Source organism: Carcharodon carcharias, chromosome 13 (assembly GCF_017639515.1).
Source record: "Carcharodon carcharias isolate sCarCar2 chromosome 13, sCarCar2.pri, whole genome shotgun sequence".
Classification (NCBI taxonomy): Eukaryota; Metazoa; Chordata; class Chondrichthyes; order Lamniformes; family Lamnidae; genus Carcharodon; species Carcharodon carcharias.
The window spans coordinates 100,824,494-100,849,062 of NC_054479.1; the positions used below are offsets into that span (position 1 = coordinate 100,824,494).

The 24,569-nt window shown below is 42.6% G+C and overlaps 1 protein-coding gene across 4 annotated transcripts in view; it reads right to left on the reverse strand.

Moving 5' to 3' along the window:
* The window catches only part of LOC121286424 (proton myo-inositol cotransporter), a 162,665-nt gene that overhangs the window by 26,940 nt on the left and 111,156 nt on the right, over positions 1–24,569 (reverse strand). For all 4 annotated transcript variants that reach the window (XR_005944933.1, XM_041203532.1, XM_041203529.1 and 1 more), the window contains exons 5-6: positions 7,201–7,364; positions 5,824–5,944 (exon numbers count right to left, since the gene is read on the reverse strand). Coding sequence is in view for 3 of the 4 variants with exons in the window: in XM_041203532.1 (XP_041059466.1) it covers positions 5,824–5,944; positions 7,201–7,364 (285 nt within the window). In the remaining variant the exon portion in view is untranslated. The remainder of the gene's footprint in view (positions 1–5,823; positions 5,945–7,200; positions 7,365–24,569) is intronic.

The following is a 24,569-nucleotide window of genomic DNA, read 5'->3' on the forward strand; positions in this document are numbered from 1 at the left end:
GCTTGAAACATATAAGGTCCTGAGGAGTCTTGACAGTATGGATGTGAAAGGGATGTTTCTTCTTCTGGGAGAATCTAGAACTAGGGGCCAGTGATTAAAAATAAGGGGTCACCTATTTAGGACAGGGATAAGAAGAAATCTCTCAGAGTGTTGAGTGTCTTTGGAACTCTCTTCCTCAAAAGACTGTAGAAGCAGAGTCTTTGAATATTTTAAGGCAGAGCTATATAGATTCTTGATAAGCCAAGGGGTGAAAGGTTATTGGGGATAGGTGGGAATGTGAAGTTGAGGTTACAATCAGATCAGTCATGATCTTACTGAATGGCGGAGCAGGCTCGAGGGGCCGAGTGGCCTACTCATTCATTGTTCCTTATTCATATGCTCCCCAACTTATACTTCTTTTATCTGCTCTGGTTCATTCCCCATTACTAGATCCAATAGTGAATCTTTCCATGTTGGGCTAGAAAGAAGTCCTGTACACATTGTAGGATCTCAATTTCTTTATCCTACCTCTTCTGAACAATTAATATCAAGGTAGTTGAAATTTCCCATGATTATTATTCAATTTTTTAAATTCAATTCCCTAACTTGTCTGCATATTTCTTCCCGTACCTGCCTTCCACTATTACCTGCACTGTCAGGCCCATCTGTTGGTGTAGTGGATCTTTTCTTATCTTTTGTCTCTTTCCATATGGATTCTATCTTGGTCTTGCTGATAGCTGTGTCCCTTTTTCTCTTCTGCTGTAATAGAAATCCTGAATAAGTACAGCTGCTCAAACTCCCCATTTTCTCCCCTTTATCTTTTCTAAATATTATACTCTGCAGGGTTTAATTCACAGTCTTGATTTTTCTGTAGCCATGTCTTAGGAATCACTATCATGTCTGGTTCCTCCCGACACGATTGCTTCTAGCCTTCCTTATTATGAACATTGTGTGCATTGTTGAACAGACATTTTAACTAATTTTCAATAGGACTTCCTCTCATTTTATGTTTAGCCATCTTTTTAGACTCCCAATCTGGAGCAAGAATAATTAACTGGGGGAGAGCCGACTTCAATAAGGCAAGAACAGAGCTAGGCTGGATAGACTGGAACCAAAGGTTGATGGGAAAAATTGTAGCTGAACAATGGGCTACCTTCAAAGAAAAAAATGGTTGGGGCACAGTCAAGGTATGTTCCCTCAAAAGGGAAAAGACAGGGCAAACAAATCCAGAGCTCCCTAGATGAAAAAGGAGATAGAACTTAAGATAAAGAAGAAAAAGCATGCTTATGACAGGTGTCAGGTAGAAATTACAACTGTGAACCAAGTGGAATACAAAAGGTTCAGAGGGGAGGTGAACAAGCAAGTAAGAGCAGCAATGACGGATTATGAGACCATAAAGGGGAATCCCAAAGTCTTCTAACAGCACATAAATAGTAAGAGGGTGGTAAAAGGAGGAGTAGGACCAATTAGGGACGAAAAAGGGGACTTACACCTGGAGGCAAGGGGCATGGCTGTGGTGTTAAATGAATACTTTGCATTGTCTTTAACAAGGAAGCAGATGCTGCTGAGGTCATGGTGACACAGGAGGAAACTCCGTCACTAGAAGGATTCAAAATGGATGAGGAGGAAGTGTTGGATAAGCTTTGGGTGCTCAAGGTTGACAAGGCACTGGGAAAGGATGAGATGCATCCAAGGATATTGAAGTAAGGGTGGAAGATTGGCCATAATCTTTCAGTCTTCCCTAGACTCAGGGGAGGTGCCAGTGGAATGGAGAATTGCAAACATTACACACTTGTTCAAAAAAGGTTGTAAGGATAAGACCAGCAATTACAGACCAGACAGTTTAACTTCAATGGTGGGCAAGATTCTAGAAACAATTATTCGAGACAAAATTAGTGGTCACATGGAAAAATGTGGGTTGATTAGGAAGAGCCAGCATGGATTTCTAAAGGGGAAATCATGTTCAACTAACTTGGGAGTTTTTTTGAAGAGGTAACAGAAAAAGTAGATGAGGATAATGCTGTTGACGTGGTGTACATGGACTTTCAAAAGGCAATCGATACAGTGCCAGACAACAAACTTATGAGTAAAGTTATAGCTCATGGAATAAAAGGGACAGTAGCAAAATGGATACAAAGTTGGCTGAGTAATAGGAAACAGAGGGTAATGGTCAATAGATATTTTTCAGGCTGGAGGAAGGTTTGTAGTGGAGTTTTCCAGGGATCGGTACTGGAATCCTTGTTTTCCTGATATACAGTTAAGTCCTGTGATTCGCGCCTTCCTGGTTCATGTTTTCACTTACCCGCGCTTTGTACTCTGTACACCGCTTCGCCCATTGTGTGAGCACTGTTCGATTATCTGTGGTTTCTTTCTGTTGAGGCACCCTCTCTTTCAGCATCACGAACAGGCAGTTCCCACCTCCCAGAGAGTCTGCCGATCTGTCAGGGCTGGAGGGCATCCCTTTGGCTGGTGCACATTTGGCATCAGCAAAAAGCTCAAACCAAATTGGTGGTTGGGCCACATTAACAAGAGGCTGCGAGTGCCTATAAGTGTCTGAGGCAGCCCATCAGTCCGGAAGGGAGCGAATTCACCTGGCTGCTACATCAAGCCAGTAGACAATAGAAACCAGGGTATTAGTGCTCAGATGGGGATAGTGGGTCGGAGTATTTTTTTAAAATATATGTCCAGGCAAAATACTAATTGTTATTTATGATGACAGCACTGTGATGAAATAATTCTCAAATCCTTTGGGTCTTCTGTTTTCCCTCCAACTAAACATATAATTTACCAAAAGATCTTTCATCAAAGCTAATACCCGATTCAATTTGAAATCTCACTGATGTATTGCTCAGAGGCTCCCCCACATGTTGTATACAGGTAGGTGCTGCACCACAATACTGCCCAAACCAATGCTGCCCTCGCATGACTGGAGCCTATCTAACTGAGTCCTATTCAAAATCATGTTCCCGTTCGTGATTGCGCAGTTTGCGAGATTTTGCGGGAACGTAACCCCCGCAAAATGCGGGACTTTACTGTGTATTAATGATCTAGATCTTGGTGTGTAGGGGACAATTTCAAAGTTTGCAGATGATCCAAAACTTGGAAACATTGTAAACTGAGAGGAGGACAGTGTAGAGCTTCAAAAGGACGTAGACAAGTTGGTGGAGTGGGCAGATAGGTGGCAGATGAAGTTCAATGTGGAGATGTTTGAGATGATGTATTTTGGGTGTATATGTGCATAGATCATTGTAGGTGGCAGGACAGGTGAAAAGAGCAGTTAATAAAGCATACAATATTTTAGGCTTTATCAAAAGTGGCATAGTGTAAAAATGCAAGGAGGTTATGCTGATCTTATAGAAGACACTAGTTAGATCTCAGCTGGAGTATTGTGTACAGTTCTGGGCACAACACTATAGGAAGGATGTGAATGTAATGGAGAGAGTGCAGAAGAGGTTTACAAGAACGGTTCCAGGGATGAGAAACTTCAGTTATGAAGATAGGTTGGAGAGGTTCGACTGTTATCCATGGAGAAGAGAAGGCTAAGAGGAGATTTGATAGAGGTGTTCAAAATCATGAGGGGCTGGATAGAGTAGACAGGGAAAAACTGTTCCTGCTCGTAAAAGAATCGAGAATGAGAGGGCACAGATTTAAAGTGATTTGCAAAAGAAGCAAATGTGATGAGAGAAAAAAATTTTTCATTCAGCAAATAGTTTGAGTCTGGAATGCATTGCCTGGAAGTGTGATGGAGGCAGATTCAATTGAGGCATTCAAGAGGGCATTGAATGATTACTTGAATAGAAACAATATGCAAGGGTACAGTGAAAAGGCAGGAGAATAGCACCAAGTCATAATGCTCATTTGGAGAGCTGGTGAAGACACAATGGGTCAAATGGCCTCCTTCTGTGCTGTCACAATTCTGTGAATCATTCAATAACTCTTACTTGTTCCCTTGCCATCAATGTTTTCCCTTATTTTATTCTTTCCTATGTTCTCCTGCCCTGTTTAGGATGCTTGTGTTCTTGTAGACCTGTTCCTTCCTCTTTCTAGTTTAATGCCTTTGCACCTCCCCCTTTACCTTTTCCGCTAGGAGATAGGTTCCATCCAGGTTCAGATGGAGCCCATACAATTGGTACAGCTCCTTCCTGTCGCAGAACTGGTGCCAGTGTCTAATGAAAAGGAACCCCTTTTCCTCAAACTAGCCCTTTGGCCTTGTGTTAATTCTCCAAATCTGTCGGTTGCTATGCCAATTTGCATGTGGCTCAGACAGTAATTCAGAAATTATTCTGCTCAAATTCCAGTGTTTTTTAATTAAGGGCCTCATGTACTTTCAGCAGTGCCTCCTCCCTGTTCCTACCCATGTTGTGTTTGTTCTAATATGGACCATGACAACTAGACTTGCTCCCTCCCTTTCCAGGTTTCTCTCCAGCCCCCACGAGATATCCCCTACCCTGGCACCGGGCAGGCAATACACCCTTTGGGATTCATGTTCTTGGCTGCAGAGTGTGCTACCTATTCCCACTGTCCTTCCTACTGCATTTGTCTTTGTCCTGCTACATAAGCAACTCTATATTTCGTTTTGTTTGTTCTTGGGATGTGAGCATGGCTGACAAGGCCAGCGTTTACTGCCCATCACTAATTGACCTCGAGAAGGTGATGGTGAACCACACTCTTGAACCACAGCATTCCACATGCTGTACACTCATAGTACTGTTAGGAAGGGATTCCAGGATAGTGACCCAGTGACAGTGAAGAAATGGCACTATAGTTCCAAAGTCAGGCTGGTGTGCGACTTGGATGGGAACTTTCAAGTGGTGGTGTTCCCATGCATCTGGTGTCCTTGTTCTAGGTGGTAGAGGTCACAGATTTCAAAATGTACTGTTGAAGGAGGCTTGGCAAGTTTCTGCAGTGCATCTTGTAGACGATATACATTGCTGCCACTGGCACCCGTGTTGGAGGAAAGGACTGATTAAATCGGTGGATGGGGCATTAATCAACTGGGCTGCTTTGTCCTGGATGATGTTGAGCTTCTCAAGTGTTATCGGAATTTGCAATTGCCTCTGTGCAATGGCCCCACCTGCCCTTGCCAACCCATTCCCCACCCCACACATTGCCAGGGGCTTCCTGACTGACCCTGGTGCCATCAGACCCCTCCCTACCTGGTTGTGAGAACGCCATCCATCCATTGCAATCTTTGGACTGGCCACCACTTACCACTGTTGAGCTGCCAGCCCTCCAATTAGCCATAAGCTCCTGACGGTAGCCAATTAATTGGCTACTGCTGACAAACTGGCTACCACAGGCTGCCGAAATGGGTTTGCAGGCCCCCTCCACCCGTTTCTGTGGAACCTTCAACCACAATGGCTAAATCCAGTCCTTTAACTCAGTTTCTCTCCACATAGATGCTGACAGGCCTGCTGAGTATTTCCAGAATTTTTTGTAACTGTTTTGCTACTCTCTGATGCCAGGTTCACTTTGCAGCAGAAGTTAGATAATGAGATTAACGATAAATTATGGTAGGTTCTAAAAACTTTTGAACACCAGCAGTGTCCTTTAGCATGACTGTTATTCCAGTCTTAACATGTCCTTGGCCTCAGCTCATTTTAGTCAAATTCTATCATTCCATCCAAGAAGCACAATTGTGATAGCGCACAGAATGAAACTGATGTCAGAGTCAATTAACAAATCTGCTGTATTCTTGAAGTGTCAAAAGTCAATTCTACTTTTTATTGTTTCCAATGAATGACAATGCAAGCCTATATTTGTGGTAGCATTCTGACAAAATGGAGTTCTGTATACAATGTAAAGAAAATTTGCATTCTTGAATGTATTAAAGAGAACACTCACTTGTATTGAACACAACTGCCATTATGGCCTGAAGGGTCTCTGGGATGGAGAGTTATAGATGGTGAGGCTCGGGCTGATAACAAAAATCCAACTGCTAGAATCACAAGGCTCAATGCTGTTCCTGCAAAAAAAAAATCACAGAAACCATCAACAGAATCTTCAAGCTGAACACTACATCACAAACTTAGCCCCTCGATTTAGGTATGCAAATAATTTTAAGTCCAAATAGTTGAGAAAACTACAGATGTGCTACTTCTATCTTCACATGAAACCTGTAAGCATTGCCGTAAATTAACCAGAATAGCTGGTAGAAAGAACACATGGAGAAGTAACCTCCTCTCTGATTTATAATTTTTCGTAGTTGGTAGAGGTTGCTGGCCCTCTCCAGATCACAACACTAACAATTCCAAATAAAGAATATTGGAATTACTGGGTGGATTCAGAGACCTTAATCATTAAACTTTCTTTGCATGAATTTTGCCTGACCTCTTAAATGTCTTTTAGTATTTTTGCTTCAGGTTTCTACCACCTGCAGTTTTTATTACTAACATTACAAATATTTATTATCCAAAAGAATTGAAGATTAACCTGTGTCACTAAATACAATGATTGGATGCTGGAATTGCCACATGCTGAGCACCAGATGTGCAATAGGTAGTTGTTGGGTGCAATAACATTTAAGAAAATAGATAAATAATTTGAATGCTTAGTCTTAAGACTGCTATTTGATGCTCATGAATACTTTTCACTGCTTCTATTTAATTCAACTTTAGTCAAATAGATATTTAACTGGCCCAAATAATCAGTTATGTTGTTACCAATCATGATTATTTTTGCCCTACCAATATGCAGCACTGAGGTGCAAAGTCTTTGAATCAAGGTGTTATATATTATCACCAAGTATTGTTAAAAAAAAATTATTTTTATTTATCTATTGTACTATGAAGCTCAGAAACATGACTGGACTAGAAGAACACTTCATTTGCTGTGGATTCTTAGGTCACTAGCATCTGCAGAATAGAGTAAAACGCCATCTGCTCTATCCCACCAGCAGGCGTAGTCAGAACTGAACATCCACAATTACTGTTTCGAAGCCAAATTGTCAATGACTTGATATCTAATTAAAATAAACACCATAACCATTTAGATCTCCCGGAGTCCTCGCAACATAATTAGGGGGAAAAACACTAGAAATAAGGCTGTTTGCTTAGCATTGAACGCTAGCAGAAATTGCTGAGGTGATATTGCAAACATCAGTCTTTTTGAAGTGTAGCCTCATCTTGCCCTGAATTGCATATTTTCTAGAAATGAAAATAGCAGAGTTTTTTTCACATTTGAAATTATGAATATGTAGATTGAGAAAATAAGTTTACTGACCTGTGAGACTGCCCAGGGTGAGCTTTCTGCGTCCTACCTTCTCAACCAGCCAAACTCCAACCAATGTAAAAAGGAAGTTTGTGAATGCTGTCACTGCTGCCAACCAGATTGCTGATGTGTCATCTTGGACTCCTGACATCTGTAAAATGGTAGCACTGTAATACCTGGAGGCGACAATGGGATGGAATGCATCATTTGTACTGTAGTCTAATCCAACCATATTAACTGTACAATCATGGTCCATTCAGCAGGATAAGTAGTTAATAAAAGAGAGGGGGAAGAAATGGATGGTAGTAACAACTTTATTCTTTTAACTCTGAAATTTGTTTCAAATGTTAATCCTTGTATACACACAATGATTTCATTACTGGTTTTTAGTCACCATGTTCAGTGATTCTGATGAAGAGTCATCTTCAGTGTATGGCTTTTAAAAACAAACTACACCGAATCCTTCACCTGATGCTGTTTTAGAACTAAGTGGAGGGGAACTTGATCTATACCAGCAGCGTGAAACAGACTGTAGTGGACCAGCAGCCGAGTTTTCATTGCGCCCAACATGACAATAGTGCAAACTTTCTTTGGAGATGTATTTGCTTGACTTAATGTCGCTTTTACTTGGTTTGAAATTAAAAATCTTGGCAATATTTTGCAAATCAGTAGAAAATAAAAACTGGCATGGTAAAAACTTAGCTGTCAATTCGCTATGAGTTCGTTGGTGTTGCTGGCGCAGATCAATTTCACTGAGTATCTTTTTCATTGAACAAAGCTTGACCCTTATGAGGTAATATTGCTAGAAACAAGGTTTCTTTTGATGAAATCCATTTAATTGAGAATAGAGACTGAAACTCCAGTACTTTGTAGAGAACCTGTGTTGCATTAATGCAGTTAAAATCATTATAAGTGGGTAATGGACTCCCTGGGATGGATTTTCCTCCGAGGTCGGAAACGGGAGTCAGGCCATTTCCCAAAGTCGCGATCCCACTGCCCGAGTAGCTGAGTCTGTCCACTTTATTTTCACCCAGAGTGTTGGGGCGGGCTGGAGTTGGGATGTCAACCTCCCATAAGAGGGCAGGGTCGTAATGTACAGTGCAAACGGTGCCAAAGGTGGGAAAATTGGGCCCCCGACAATTATGGCTTATTTGTGCCTTTTCAATTCATCTTTTACTTGGGACTTTGGCAAATTTTCTTTGAAATTACAAAGATTAAAAGTAGAATGTGAAACGGGATAAGAAATTTGGTTTTAAAAAGTAATCAGTCTTCCATGTGGTGGGAGGGACAGAGAAAGAGAGGAAAAGCATGGAGTGAAGCCAAAGCATCAATGCTTAGACCTATTTATAACCTGTATCAATAACTTGACAAATTGGTTCACAGGGACCAAATAAATCAAATTCTCTTCTTACATTGTGGCACTCTAGGATATTTAACAGGTGTTTCAGGATGGCATGTGTCACAATACAGCCTGCACAGGTGCTTCAAACATGTTGCGGTTTAATATTACGAAGCTTTTTACATTCCTGAGTCACTGTTTCCCTTCCAGGATTTATTTACAATCACATCATCTCTTTATACTGTCAAACAATTATCACGAAGGCTATAATGATAGGAACAGATTGAAAAAAAAATGTAATGCTCAGAGAATACTGCCAAGGAAATACAAGAGTTGTGATAATTAGAAACACCAGATCATTCCTTTCAAAGTTACTCCTAGCAAACCTGGCTCAGAACATCTGATAGCTATTTTTTGGTTGAACAGTAACATTAGCCATTCTCACAATATAAAACATATGAATTAGAGTAGGATATTCAGCCATTTTCTTTGGCATTCAATAAGATCATGGCTGACCTTTAAGCTCAGCTATGCTACAGTGAACTATCCTCATATCCCTTGATTTCTTAGTATCTAAAAATCTATTGATCATATTGATCTCTGACCTTGAATATACTGAACGATGGAGCACTGCAGCTCTCCATGGTACAGAATTTCAAAGATTCACATCCTGTGAACTTCTCACCTCAAGCCTAATGGCCAACCACTTATTCTGAAACTATGATCCCCAATTCTTGACTCCCCATTCAGGAGAAACATCCTCCCAGCATCTATCCTGTCAAGCCCTTTAAGGATTTTATGTTTCAATCAAATCACCCCTCATTCTTCTAAACTGAAGGGAATAAAGGCCTAGTCTGTTCAATCTGTTTCCACTGGATAATACCCTTATCCCAGGAATCAGTCTAGTGAACCTTTGTTGCACTCCCTCTAAGACAAGCATACCTTTCCTTAGGTAAGGAAAACAAAACTGAACACAGGTGTGATCTCAGCAAGGCCCGATTATTAATTGTAGCCAGACTTCCCTTATACTCAAATTCCTTTGTAATTGAGGTCAACATACCATTGGCCCTCCCAACTGCTATTTTGCTTTTCTATTTTTTCTTACCAAAGTAGATAACTTCATATTCGTCCATATTACATTCCATCTGCTATCTTCTTTCTCGCTCACTTAACCTGTCTAAATCCTCTTGCAGCCTGTGTCCACCTCACAGCTTACATTCTCAACTAACTTTCTATTACCAGCAAACTTGGATGTTACACACAGCCCCCTCTTCTAAGTATATAATATATAGCGGCAGCAAAAGTTAGAACAGAGAATTAAGAGTATCTAGTACGTAGGGAAAGGAATTGAGACATCCAGTAGCAGTTAGCCAGCATAAGCAGCCAGCTATTGTGCTGCAAGAGCAAGTACTCAGCTGGAGCAAGACAAGATACTCAAAATTTAGCACCAGAATCAGATCTCATGAGAAAACAGAAAGAGTTGTATATAAAAGAAAAGCTTTAGAGATGTACATCACTGCCAAATTGTTCAGTGAAAAACAGGATAACATGGCTTTTTACTAAGTTAGATTACTTCTCTCTCTAGCCTGTTTCTGCACTGTTATTTAATTTCAAAAGCCCAGATATATATATATATAATTTTCTATCACTCCGACAAACCAAATCATCACACAAAAAGTCAAAGGATTGGTTATATTTCCAGAAAGTAAATAATGAAATAGACTTTACTGAATAACAGACGTCAGTGATCATCCCACCAGATTTGGACTTTGAACCTTGATTTTCAGAGATCTGGTTACGTCATCATTTATATAAGTAACATAGCTATAATTAACATGACAACTTGAAATTTTAATAGCAATCAGCATTCTCTTTTAACATTCATTCATGGTACGCCCACATCCCATTAATGATTAAATAATTTATTGCCCATCCCTAATTGTTCTTGAAAAGGTGGTGGTGAGCTGCTTCCTGAACCGCTGCAGTCTCTACGGTGTAGGTACACCCACAGTGTTAGGGACGAAGTTCCAGGATTTTGACCCAGCGACAACGAAGGAACGGTGATATATTTCCAAATCAGGATGTGCTGTGGCTTGGAGGGGAACTTCCAGGTGGTGGTGTTACCATCTATCTGCTGCCCCTGTCCTCCTAGATGGTGGCAGTCTTGGGTTTGGAAGGTGCGGTCCAAGGAGCCTTGGTGAGTTCCTGCGCTGTAAATCGGTGATGGAGGGAATGAATGTTTGTGGAAGGGGTACAAATCAAGCAGGCTGCTTTGTCCTGGATGGTGTCAAGCTTCTTGAGTGTTGTTAAAGCTGCACTCATCCAGGCAAGTGGAGAGTTTTCCATCACACTCCTGACTTGTGCCTTGTAGATGGTGGACAGGCTTGGTGGGAGGGGTGGGGGGGTCAAGTAGTGAGTTATTCACCACCGGATTCTTAGCATCTGGCCTGCTCTTGTAGCCACAGTATTTATATACTAGTCCAGTTCAGTTTCCGGTCAATGGAAACTCACAGGACATTGATAGTGGGGTGTTCGGCAATGGTAATGCTATTGAATATCACTGGGCAATGATTAGATTCTTTTTTTGTTGGAGATGGTCATTGCCTGATATTTGTGTGGCACGAATGTTACTTGCCACTTGTCAGTCCAAGCCTGAATACTGTCCTGGTCTTGCTGCATTTTGGATAACGACTGCTTCAGTATCTGAGGGAGTTGCAAACGTTGCTGATCATTATGCAATCATTAATGAACATCCCCACTTCTGACCTTATGATGGAAGGAAGGTCATTGATGAAACAGCTGAAGATGGTTGGATCTAGGACACTATGCTGTGGAACTCCTGCAGTGATGTCCTGGAACTGAGATGATTGATCTCCAACAATCACAACCATCTTCCTTTGTGCTAGGTATGACTCCTACCGGTGAAGAGTTTTCCCTTGATTCCCACTGACTCCAGTTTTGCTAGGGCTCCTTGATGCCAAACTCGGTCAAACGCGGCTATGATGTCAAGGGCAGTCACTCTCACCATCTTGACTTGAAAATGTATCGCTATTCCCCCATAATTGCTGTGTCAAAATCATGGAACTCATTCCCCAAAAGAACTGTCAGTACACCTACGCCAAAAGGGCTGCATCAGTTTAAGGCAGTGGGAGATTTGGCATGTGCGTTAAATACTAGCCGGTAATGTCCTCATTCCACAACTGAATAAAAAAATTCACCTTTCAGGAGAGAGGAGGGGGTTAAAAAGTTAAAGCTAAACAAAATAGAAAGCAACTTTCTTAATTGTAGGTGGTGGATAAGGTTCATTGTTAAAGGGACAAAGCATTTTTCATTCTGACTTCTAAATCCAGTGCAGATTCAATATGCAAGTGAGGGAATAGTAAAAACAAAACATGAAAATGAAATCCAGTCGTCCTCAAGGGAAAAACAGTAGAAAACAGACATCACTGTAATATTATTCATTATTGAATTAAGTGAATATTTCAAGGGAAATTATTCTTTTACAACAATGCATGATATACCAGCATAAATTAAGACATGTACACTTCCAGGAGACTATACAACTCTTGGAGGCCAAAGGACAGCCACACCAATATTTACTGGAAAAATTGATTGTACAGCTCCAGATAAATAAGGCAATATCACTGCCACACTCAACCTGGCCTCCATCTCTCTCTCCAATGGACAATCTCTTCATATTTCTGAAACATATTTCTCTGCTTCTTCCAAATACCTATGCAATGCAATTTTAAATAAACAGGATGCTTGTGTTTTTACACTATCTCATCTTCATTTCATTTACTTTTAGTGAATCCAGTAGCACAGTAGCTATGTCACTGGACCAAAAATCCCTAGACATGGTGTAATGAACAGAAGGTATGCCCTAATGATTTGGAGGCTTGAATTCAAATTCCACCACAGCAGCTGGAGAATTTAAATTCACTTTATTAAATAAATATGGAATAAAAAGCTAGTATCCATAACGGTAATCATGAAACCATCAAATTGTCACAAAAACCCATTCAGTTCACTAATGTCCTTCGGGGAAGGAAATCTGTTGTCCTTACTTGGTCTGGCTTATATGTGACTCCAGACACACAGCAATCTTCTTGGCTCTTAACTGCTCTATGAAATGGCCTCGCAAGCCACTCTTAACATTCAAGAAGGTGCTCACAACCAGTTCTCAAGGGCAATGAGGGATGGGCAATAATTTTACCAACAAAACCCACACTCTACGAATAAAAAGTTCAAAGCCACTAAGGAAAGTTCTCTCCATTAAGTGACTGCAATTCAAAAGGAATTTATAGTATCTGAAACATTTTGGGAAGGTGCATTGTCATGTGATAAGGTGATTGCAAGTTCTTACTTTAAGGAAAATGAAACCAAATATTGGCATCTGATCCCATGTAACCTTGGCAATAAGCTGCAAGATTAGTTCAACTCCCACTCCAAAGACTTAAGTACATAATCTTAGCTGCCACTTCAATATAGTACAGGGAATGCTGCACTGTTCGAGGTGACAGCTTTTGAATAAGAAGTTAAACCAAGATCTCATCTGCTTTCTCAGGTGTATGTAAAAGATCCCATGGCATTATTTTGAAAAAAAAGAGGAGTGATCCAGTCCCAGGGTAATATTTACCCTTCAACTGACATTCCTAGAACTGAACTGGACCAGCCATATAAAATCTGTGGCTCCAGGAGCAAGACAGAGGAATTCTGTGGTGACTAACTCACCTCCTTACTCCACAAAGCCTGTCCACCATCTAAAAGACACAAGTGTTCGGAGCTACAGATAGCTTAAATAAGTTATATTTGTATTTGTGGGTGTTATGAATGAGTTTTAAGTTTAAGTTTAATTTGTGTTCTTGTATTTGTGCATTAATAAAGGAGGGAAATTGATTTTTAGTTTCATTTTAGAGTGCTGCCTGCAAGCCTGTGGGTTTGTTTGTATGTCTGCATATTTAATGAGGTTTTATGACTCAAAGTAGAAAACTTCACCTTTCTGGAGGGATGAGATAGTTAGAAGGTTAAAGCTAAGTTGCCTTGCAACAGGGGGCACACAGACACAAGGAGAAATGGAACAGCAGTTTTTTTTAGATCAGTTGGTGACTCCTTACATAGGTGTGTGAAACAGTGGTGTTCTGGTGGCACGGCCGAGTATCTGAGAGAGAGTGCGTGGAAGGCAAAGCTGGAATGCATGTGGTAATCCAGGGGAGAGGAACATTGGAAGGAGAGTTTGAAACGCTGGGAGGTGGACCCTTGGGGAAGGCGTCCAAGAGAAAGCATCATTTGGGAGAAGATTCTAAAGCGGGTTCTTCAAAAATGGAGATTGGAAACCCTCATGTGAAAAACGGAGTTCAGTGAGACTGGTTGGCTCATGATGTGATAAGTATCTGGGGGGAGTTGATGAGGGATTCATTGCATCTGTTTGAAGTGGCATCTGTCACTTGGGACAGGATCTTTAGGTTGGCGAGCTGGGGGTGGAATCCGCTCACCGACGCAGGATGACGTTGGGCGGAACTCCCGACGTCACCCCACATCATCTCCATTTTCAGGTCGGCGGGGGTGCAGCCGAATCAGCCGTGCGCCCGCCGACCTGTCAATGGCCTATTGAGGCCATTTAAAAAGTCATTAACATAATTAATGGACCTGCCCATCCAACCTTAGGGTTGGCGGGCAGGCCGGGAGTCCTGGTGGGCTTCAGAAAAAGCATGAAACCTCATCCATGGTTTGAGTTAAAGTGATGGACATGTCCCAACTCATGTGACAGTGTCACATAAGGGGACATCCCAGGGAAATTTTTTTAACATTTACCTTCAAAGTTTTAATTCTGAGCTGATCTCTCGGAGGCAGCGCTTAGCCTCAGGGAGATCAATGCACTCTTTTGTGCGCATGTGACTGACTCCTAAATGCCCTCTGAAATGGCCGCTCAGTTGTAGCAAGACCACTACTACAAAGCCTAAAAATAAAATGAAACCGAACGGATTGACCAAGGCACCATAAACAACAACGGCAAACCCAGCCCTGTTGCCCCTGCAGAGTTCTCCTTACTAACATCTGTCCAACAGACTGGTGAGGCAACACACTGAAACTCATACTCACTGAATCATACCTTACAGACAATGTCCCTGACACCACATCACCATCTCTGACCCACCAGAGATAGCGGCACAGTGGTATACAGTCAGGAGGGAGTTGGGAGTGCTCAACATTGACTCTGGACCCCATAAAGTCTCATAGCAACAGGCCAAACATGGGCAAGGAAACCTCCTCCTGATTACAACCTCTCGCTTCACCGCTCCTCAGCTGATGAATCAGTGCTCCATGTTGAGCACCACTTGGAGGAAGCACTGAGGATGCCAAGGGCACAGAATGTACTCTGAGTGGGGACTTCAAATGTCCATATCACCAAGAGCAGCTTGGTAACACCGCTACTGACCGAGTGCTAAGGACATAGCTTCTAGGCTAATCCTGTGGCAGGTGGTGAGGGAACCAACATGCGGGAGAAACCTCTTTGACCTTGCCCTCATCAACCTGCCTGTCACAGATGCATCTATGACCATCGCACAGTCCTTGTAAAGATGAAGTCCCATCTTCACACTGAGCGTACCCTCCAAAAGGTTGTGCAACTCTGCCACCTTGCTAAATGTAGAACAGATCTAACAACTCAAAGCTGGGTAGCCATGAGGCGCTGTGGGCCATCAGCAGCAGCAGAATTGCATACAACCATAATCTGTAACGTCATGGCCAAGCATGTACCCCACTCTACCATTACCATTAAGCCAAGGGATCAACCCTGGTTCAATGAAGAGTGCAGGAGGGCATGCCAGAAGCAGCAGGTATACTTAAAAATGAGGTGTCAACCTGGTGAAGCTACAACATAGAACTACTTGCATGCCAAACAGCAAAAGCAGCATGTGATAGACAGAGCTAAGCAATCCCACAACCAACAGCTCAGATCTAAGCTCTGCAGTCCTGCACATCCAGCCATGAATAGTGGTGGACAATTTAACTAACAGGAAGAGGCGGCTCCACAAATATCCTCACCCTCAGTGATGGTTGGGCCCAGCACATCAGTGCAAAAAACAAGGCTGAAGCATTTGCAACCATGTTCAGCCAGAAGTGCCAAGCAGATGATCCATCTTGGCCTCCTCCTGAGGTCATCAGCATCACAGATGCCAGCTTTCAGCTAATTCGGTTCATTCAACGTGATATCAAGAAACGGCTGAATGGCTGAAGGCACTGGATACTGCGAAGGCAATGGGCCTGACAATATACCAGCAATAGTACTGAAGACTTGTGTTTTAGAACTTGCTGCGCCCTTAGCCAAACTGTTCCAGTACAGCTACAAAACTGGCATCTACCCTGCAATGTGGAAAACTGCCCAAGTTTGTCCTATCCACATAAAGCAGGAAAAATGCAACTCTGTTAATTGCTGCCCCATCAGTCTACTCTTGACCATCAGTAAAATGATGGAAGGGGTTGTCGACAGTGCTACCAAGCGGCACTTAGTCAGCAATAACCTGTTCACTGATGTTCAGTTTGGGTTCCGCCAGGGCCAATCAATTCCCGATCTCATTACAGCCTTGGTCCAAACATGGTCAAAAGAGCTGAACTGCAGAAGAGTGACTGCACTTGACATCAAAGCAGCATTTGACCAAGTGTGGCATCAAGAAACACTAGCAAAGCTGGAGACAATGAAAATCAGGAGAAAACTCTCCACTGGTTGGAGTCATACCTAGCACAAAGGAAGATGGTTGTGGTTGTTGGAGGTCAATCATCTCAGACCAGGACATCACTGCAAGAACTCCTCAGTGTCATGTCCTCGGCCCAACTATCTTCAGCTGTTTCATCAATGACCTTCCCTCCATGATAAGCTCAGAAGTGGGGATATTCCCAGATGATTGCACAATGTTCTGCACCATTTGTGACACCTCAGATACTGAAGCAGTCTGTGCCCATATGCAGCAAGACCTGGACAATATCCAGGCTTGGGCTGACAAGTGGAAAGTAACATTTGTGCCACACAAACGCCACGCAATGACCATCTCCAACCAGATGGAATCCAACCATCTCCCCTTGATATTCAATGGAATTCCCATCACCATTCCCCATTATCACCATCCTGGGGGGTTACCACTGACCGGAAACTGAACTGAATCAGCCATATAAATACTGTGGCTAGAAGAACAGGTCAGAAGCTACAGGGAGTAACTCATCTCTTAACTTCCAAAAGCCTGTGCACCATCTACAAGGCACAAACCAGGGGTGAGATGGAATATTCTCCCAGTTGCCTGGATGAGTGCAGCTCCATCAACAGCCAAGAAGCTCAACACCATCCAGGACAAAGCAGCCTGCTTGACTGGCACCCCATCGAGATTGATACCTGGAAACATCAAGGGGCAAAGGCATTATCATCACCGAATCCTCCAACATCCTGGGTATTACCATTGGCCAGACACTGAACTGGACTAGATATAAATTTTTTTAAATTTATTTACGGGGTGTGGGCTTCACTTGCTGGGCCAGAATTTATTGCCCATCCCTAGTTGCCATGGAGATGGTGGTGGTGATCTGCTTTCTTAAATCACTGCAGTCCATGTGGTGTACGTAAACCCACAGTGCTGTTAGGAAGGGAGTTTCAGGATTGTGAAGGAATAGGGATATCAGGTCAAGTCAGGAGGGTGAGTGGCTTGGAGGCCAATTTCCAGGTGGTGGTGTTCTCATCTATCTGCTCCCCTTGTCCTTCTAGATGGTAGTGGTCATGGGTTTGGAAGGTGCTGTCTAAGGGGCCTTGGTGAATTCCTACAGTGCATCTTGTAGGTGATCGCACCGTTGCTACTGTGCATCGGTGGTGGAAGGAGTGGATGGTTGTGGATGTGCTGCCAATCAAGTGGGCTGCTTTGCCCTGGATGGTGTCAAGCTTCTTGACAGCATAGCTTCTTGTAGCCACCATACTGTGGCTGCAAAAGCAGGTCAGAGGTTGGGAATTCTGCGATGAGTAACTCACCTCCTGGCTCCCCAAAGCCTGTCCAGCATCTGCAAGGCACCAGTCAGGAGTATGATGGAACACTCCTCATTTGTTTGGAGGAGTGCAGCTTCCACAACACTCAAGAAGCTTAGACTGATGGAGTTTAGAGGAGTGAGGGGTGACTTGATTGAACTATGTAAGATACTGAACAGCTTCGACAAGTTGGACGTGGAAAGGATGTTTCCCCTTTTGGGAGTTCAGAACTAGGGGCCATGGTTTTAAAATTCGGGGTTGCCCTTTTAAGGAGAGATTGAGGAGAATATTTTTCTCTGAGGATTGTGCGACTTCAGAACACACTGCCTTAGAAGGTGGTGGAGGCGGGGTCATTGAATATTTTTAAGGCAGAGGTAGATAGATTCTTGTTAGTCAAGGGAATCAAAGGTTATCGGGGTAGATGGGAATGTGGAATTTAAAACACAAACAGATCAGCCATGGTCTTATTGAATGGTGGAGTAGGCTCGAAGGGCCGGATGGCCTTCTACTGTTCCTGTTTTATATGTTCTTATGTGTCCATCATCTTCAACATCCACTCCTTCCAGTGGCAGCAGTGTGTATCTTCTACAAGATGCACTGCAACTCACCAAGGCTCCTTTAACCTGTGGCCTCTACCACCTAGATAGACAAGGGAAGCAGATGAATGGGAACACCACCTGCAAGGTCCCCTCCCAGCCACTCAACATCTTGAATTAGAACTATAATCGCCGTTCTTTCACTGTCACTGGGTCAAAATCTTGGAACTCCCTCCCTCACAGCACTGTGGATTTACCTGCACCACATGAACTGCAGTGGTTCAAGAAGGCAGCTCACCAATACCTTCTCAAGGGTAATTAGGAATGGGCAATAAACGCTGGCCTAACCAAGCAACACCCACATCCTGTGAATAAATAAAATCCAGTGAGAAAAATCACATGCCAGCACCCCAATCTGCTTACTTTACTGCCTTTGAATTAATAGAAGATAAATCAGGTAGCCTCTTTAAGAGTCTGCTTTTCCGTGTTTTTTTTTTAAATTCTTTCATGGGATGAGGGCATCACTGGCAAAGCCAGCATTTGTTGCCCATCCCTAATTGCCCCTGAAATTGTGGCGGTGAGCCACCTTCTTGAACTGCTGCAGTCCATCTGGTACGGGTACTCCCACAGTGCTGTTAGGAAGGAAGTTCCAATATTTTGACTCAGTGACAGTGGAGGAACAGCGATATATTTCCAAGTTAGGATGGTGTGTGGTTTGGAGGTGAACTTGTAGTTGATGGTATTCCCATGCACCTGCCTTTGTTCGAGTTGGTAGACATCATGAGTTTGGAAGGTTCTGCTGAAGGAGCCTTGGTGAGTTGCTGCAAAAATTACTGTTAACCATTTAATGCAAACAGACTAAAATATTTAGGGGGAGAAAAAGCAAACCACTGAAAACAAGCAGGTGGATTGAGGTACACAATAGTTGTGCGCCCATTTAATGCATTGCAGGTAGCACAATAAATTTGCAATTTACATGACTGAACACAGAACACTGGTTGCATGCGTCAGCAGGGGACCCAATATCTTGAGTGGCTAGTGCTACTTAAAAGGCAGCATGCACCTCTGAAAAGGGTGCTTTTTAAAAAAATATTTGTACATGGGATGTGAGCATCGCTAGCAAGGCCAGTATTTATTGCCCATTCTTAATTGAGAAGTTGGTGGTGAGCTGCCTTCTTGAACTGCTGCAGTCCATGTGGTAGCGGTTTAATAGAACTGAGTGGCTTTCTAGGACATTGCAGGGGGCATTGCTGTGGGTTCAGAGTCACACATAGGCTGGACTGGGTAATGTCTGCAGTGAAAAAGGTAGATTTTTAACAGCAATCCTGTAGTTTTATGATCATTTCAATTGTCCTATCTGCTGTGGAGCGAATTAAACACGCGTCACCAGAGCATTTGTCCAGATGGGTGCATTACTAGACCAATAATATTGCCATTATGCTACCCTCCCTACATCTCTCTTTCTTAGACCCTCCCTGCAGTGTGCTATAAACTATGAAATATTGCTTATATCTCCAACAAGAGCTTGGAAGGAGCCAGATGCATAGAAGTTAAGAGACGACACCTTGACAGCTACATGCAAAAGGGTCTTTATCTTGCTTTCGGGTTGAGATTGTGGCTGGAGCAATTGGTAGATTTCTGTCACGAGCTCTTTAGTGAAGCAAATATATGTCTTGAGCATTGGTCCTCACTGAAGTCAAGTGAGAGAATTTCTCCTAAAATTTCTTCAGATTTAGCTTCCTGCTGACAGCCCTCCACCTCTCCTCCTTCCCCTTCTAGCAGCTTTCCATGATCTGTATGGCTTCTCTTGATTCTCCTCGTCATGCTCGTCACCCAGGCCTGAGAGCAACTTACATCAGTACAAACTTTTAAATGAATAAAAAGCACTCCAGCTCCAGTCAGGTCAATCCCCATATACTATTGAAACCTCAGGCAAGTATAGGAAAGCTGCAAAAAAAATGTGAACACCAACAGTAGCCAGAAATAGTAACCCAGCAACTAACTCTAAGTTAGTCCCTTCAAGTAACATTTGTGGCTGGGGAATGCCTTCATGCCGTTTTAATGTCATGTTCAGCTGTTGTGAAGTTAAATCAGGCCATAGCCTGGAGTGCAATTTCTGAAATTGGTAGTGCTGGGGTCAAATCAGTGTGGCCTCCTGATTGAAATCATAATTTGTCTACTTATCATGTTGCCAGCAGTCATGGGTGTGCTTATGCAAATTCCTTTACACTGCCTCTCAGAAGTGCATGTGCACGTCTCAGACCCCACTTTCACGCGTTGGACCTAAGAATCAACACTACAGATCCCAATTTCTCATCCAAAATATTTTTTCAGAATAGATCAATGCATGGATTTGTTTACTTGTATAGATTATTAGACTGTGGATAAAAAGTCTGCAACATACTTCACAATCCACATTTTAATGACTAATTAGTTAATTTTGAAATTCCCAAGTCACCAGCTTATGACATGGTGCAATGACTTAGGTTGCAAACTTCATCTGCAATATTTATTATCTCTTCCACAACATACGATTTCTCAGTGTTCACTAACAACAGGCTTATTGAGTTTGTCTTCCCAGATAGCATTTAATCTAATGTACTGCATAATGTTACTGGTGAGGGGAACCATTTTGGACAACGAATTGTTACGATGATGGAATGATTTATACAAAAATTGCCCTGTTAGGTTTGTTGGGCTAACAAAATTACATGAAAATGTCTTCAGAATATACAATCTGGGCTGCCTTGTCCACATTTAACCTTTCAAATGCCAACAACAGTGGAGTGTTTAATTTCTCTTTGTACATTTTCTGTCCCTCCCGGTTTTAGCTAACACACTGTTGCTGAAAAAAAAAAATTCACAAAAATTTGAAAAAGCAAGGTAGCAAGCCCACCCCTTCCACAGGCCATGAATCAATGTACCTTTTCTGCATTTTACCACACTATTTTTCTGAAGGAAGCACCTGAATAAGCTCAGACACCTCAAAGGTAGGAAAGCAGGTGGTGAAAGTTGATAGCCCCAGAAACAGGCAAGGAGTTCACGATGTGGGGCTAATCCGTGTCCATAGCATCCAATGCAGGCAGCATGGCAACTTTGGGCTGCCTGCCTGTTAACATGATTACAGAGCATAGGTAGTACTAATTGATTATTGAGTAGCTACGTGCTTCAGTAAGAAGCTCAAAATTATGAGAGATTTGCACCAATTAAAGCTAGCCTACATTACTTAAAACCAGCTGCACTGTTAAAAGGGAGTTGTACTGTGGCTGGAGCACACGTTGGAAGTCATTCTACAACTGATTCTGACCTAGGAAAGACAGAAAGATAGCAAAGATTTTCCAACCTGCAATGGAAACCTTGGTCGAGGTGGTGCGAGGTGCTCTTTCCACGGGAGGCCAGGAGGCCCTCCAGTGGTATCAGACAGATGTGGCAGCAATGCCAGGAGCCAAGTCCTGAAGACAGACGCACTGTAAGAAAAGTTCAGTGACTTCACACAACTGTTTAAGTTCAGTGAACCCATCTTCAAATGTCGTAAATGCATCAGCTGCACCCTTAGTATAACACACTGCTCAATTCACCACACCCCCATCACTCACCTACCACCAATCTTTAACAATCAGCACTGAAATCTCACATTTTTGGCTGATATTCAGTAGAGTTTGCAGATGTCATAGCAGTCTAGTGATTTGTCCTTCAACAGATTACTAGGATTGTTGACGCATCAGTCCTTGGATTGACAGTGGCTCCATGGAACACAAAACTGCGATCCGCTCTTAGGGTGATAGCAATGGTCCTCCTACCCACACCACTCTGCCAGTTCCTTTGCTATTGCCTGCTGTCAGCCAGCTAGACTGCCACTATACCCAAATAGTACAATCCAAAGCTGGGCCTCTAAGCCCAGAGTTGCTCAAGGTCATCATTCAAGATCACCTTCAATCTCCCCCACTGAAATTCAGCAGTCTTCCAACAGCCAAGCTGCAGCTACTGGGACACATTGTGTAGAAGCACTAGGACATGCAAATGTCTCAAACACTGATTCTCGCTGATGTTTAGGTAGGAAAATCAGGTGGGAGAATGCCCACTACTGCACCCACATCTGGGAATCCTTCAAGTCAAGACTACCACGTCCAACACATGTCACAGCACTCCCTGTAGACTTTATCAAATTTAAAAACTCTAGGAGGCAGACACTTACACAATTGTAGCAACAGGCAGAAAAACTCAATCAGAAACTAACCTGAAAGTAATTGATAACCTCTCCAATATAGCTGGTGGGGGGTTTCCTTCTTTCCGTCAAATGCATGTTCAGCCACATATGATTAAATGACAGCGTTAGCTGGAGCATTAAGCTGCAAAGTGGCGGTGCTCGTGCCAAAATGTCACTGTCATCTTGACCTTTCTATTTTTAGGCTAGTTTTCATTTGTATCATCAACCTGACATCTGTCACATGAAACATTTTTCTGCATCAACTTAATCTCTCTTTCATCACCCAGAGTGTATTTGCTTTGTTCTATCTTTCCCTCTCATGGGAAAAGTATCTTGCCTGTACCTGAACCATTGCCTCTTAAAAGGCTGCCCATTGTTTGTTTACAGTTTTGTCTGTCAATCTTTGATTCCAATTTACCTGGGCCAGATCCATTCTGATCCCACTGAAACTGGCCTCCCCCAATTTAGTATTGACACTCCAGCTTATTTACTATACTTCCTGCATTGAGAAATATGCACTGTAAACCTAATTTATACCTTATTGCATTCTCTCCTACTCTGCCTAAAACTTTACTATTTCATATTCTAGTGCCAACTGTCTCTCCCAATCCTTTATGCACCTGGTTTCCCTTTCAAATGTGACATCCTGGTTCCCACCTGCCTTCCAGGATATGTGGAAAATTGCCTCCAATAGCTCAGTTGGTAAAAGGTAATGTTTAACTGAGCTAAACAGACTCGAAGATTCAGGTTCAATTCCGGCTGTCTGCTGAGTTTACTGATCTCAGCCGGCATGGCAGCTGGTCCACTCATGTTGGCTTCAGTGTACCTGGGCTGAAGTGTGGAACATCACAATCATTATGCAGTGATCCTTGCTGGATTGGAAGCATATGAAGAAGAAACAAAGGCAGAATTAGACTCAGCTGAGGCGCCTTCCATACTCAAACTGCTTCCTGATGCTCATTGTCTTGATACATGCGCAGATTACTCACATTCATAAAACAAATATATGTCAGGATATCAGTGTAAAGGTAAATGTAGACATAGCCACATAATAAAAGTACAAAAACATAGAAACTGTGAATCAGGATTAATATAAAATTTACACATATGCTGTCTGTTATGTTCAGGTGTAGGTTTACAGATTCCCTGCCAGGCATCACAGTTGAGGCTTAAGATTTGTGCCTTTTGAAATATTCTGCCTCTTCCTTAGGGACCTGATTTTAAATGACAAGCAGCCAAGCAAGTTAATTGATGCTGTGTTTATAATACAGAAAAAATATTCAAATCTTAAGGTCTCCAGAAATAGCAATCCTACATGGAGGTGGTTGGGACCACCATAACTATATGCATCAGATAATGAGGGTGGAGGTGGTGATTTAAGGTGTGCAAGGCATGAGTAAACTGCACAAAATTACAGCTCTTAAGAAAATGTTACTGCTTCTAGGTCCTGGCACTAATTAATTGCTCACTATTTGTGCTGTTTGAAAAATAGTTACGCCTGGAAGTCAATTCAGGCATTCAGTTACCAACTTTCCAAAATCCACAGTCCCTCCACATTCTATGCATTAGACATAATGAATGTCACCTATAGCCACTGAGATATAAATATGATGCAACACATTGCAAACCTGTATAATTAATACATTAGGGGAACTGCATTGGTATGCAGGTCCCCTGAAGATCCATCATTGACTTCCCATTTCTCATCCATACACAGCACCTTGGTGACATCATCTGAAAACGGTGTCAATTTTCAAATGTTTGGTAACGATACCCAGCTCTACTTTATCATCACCACTCCCGACCCCTCCACCATCTCGAAATTATCAATGTCTTTGGTCCCTGCTACAAATTCCATTCCCTCACCACCAAATCCATCCCTCCCTCTGGCAATAGGTTGAACCACAGTTCACAAAATTGGTGCCATATCAGATTCAGGGATAAGCTTCTAACCACATATCCACATCATCACCAATACCACCTATTCCCACCACTGTAACAGTGCCCGAGTTCCCCTCCCCTTCGCAACCCCTCCTGCGTTTCAACTCATCCACTGATAAAATTCTCATCTTTTTGACTATTCTAATGCGCTGCTGGCCAGGCTTCCACATTCTACCCACCATAAACTTGGGGTGATCCAAAACCCAACAGGTCATGTTTTAATTCACACTAATTCCCTTGTATCTCGCTCAAGAACCGTTTTTCTGTGTTTGAAAATGGTGAGAGTGATGGTTCCTCTGGGGAGTGCAGCCACGTTCGTGGCACTGAGTGGCTCAGCTGTACAGTGGGGGAGGA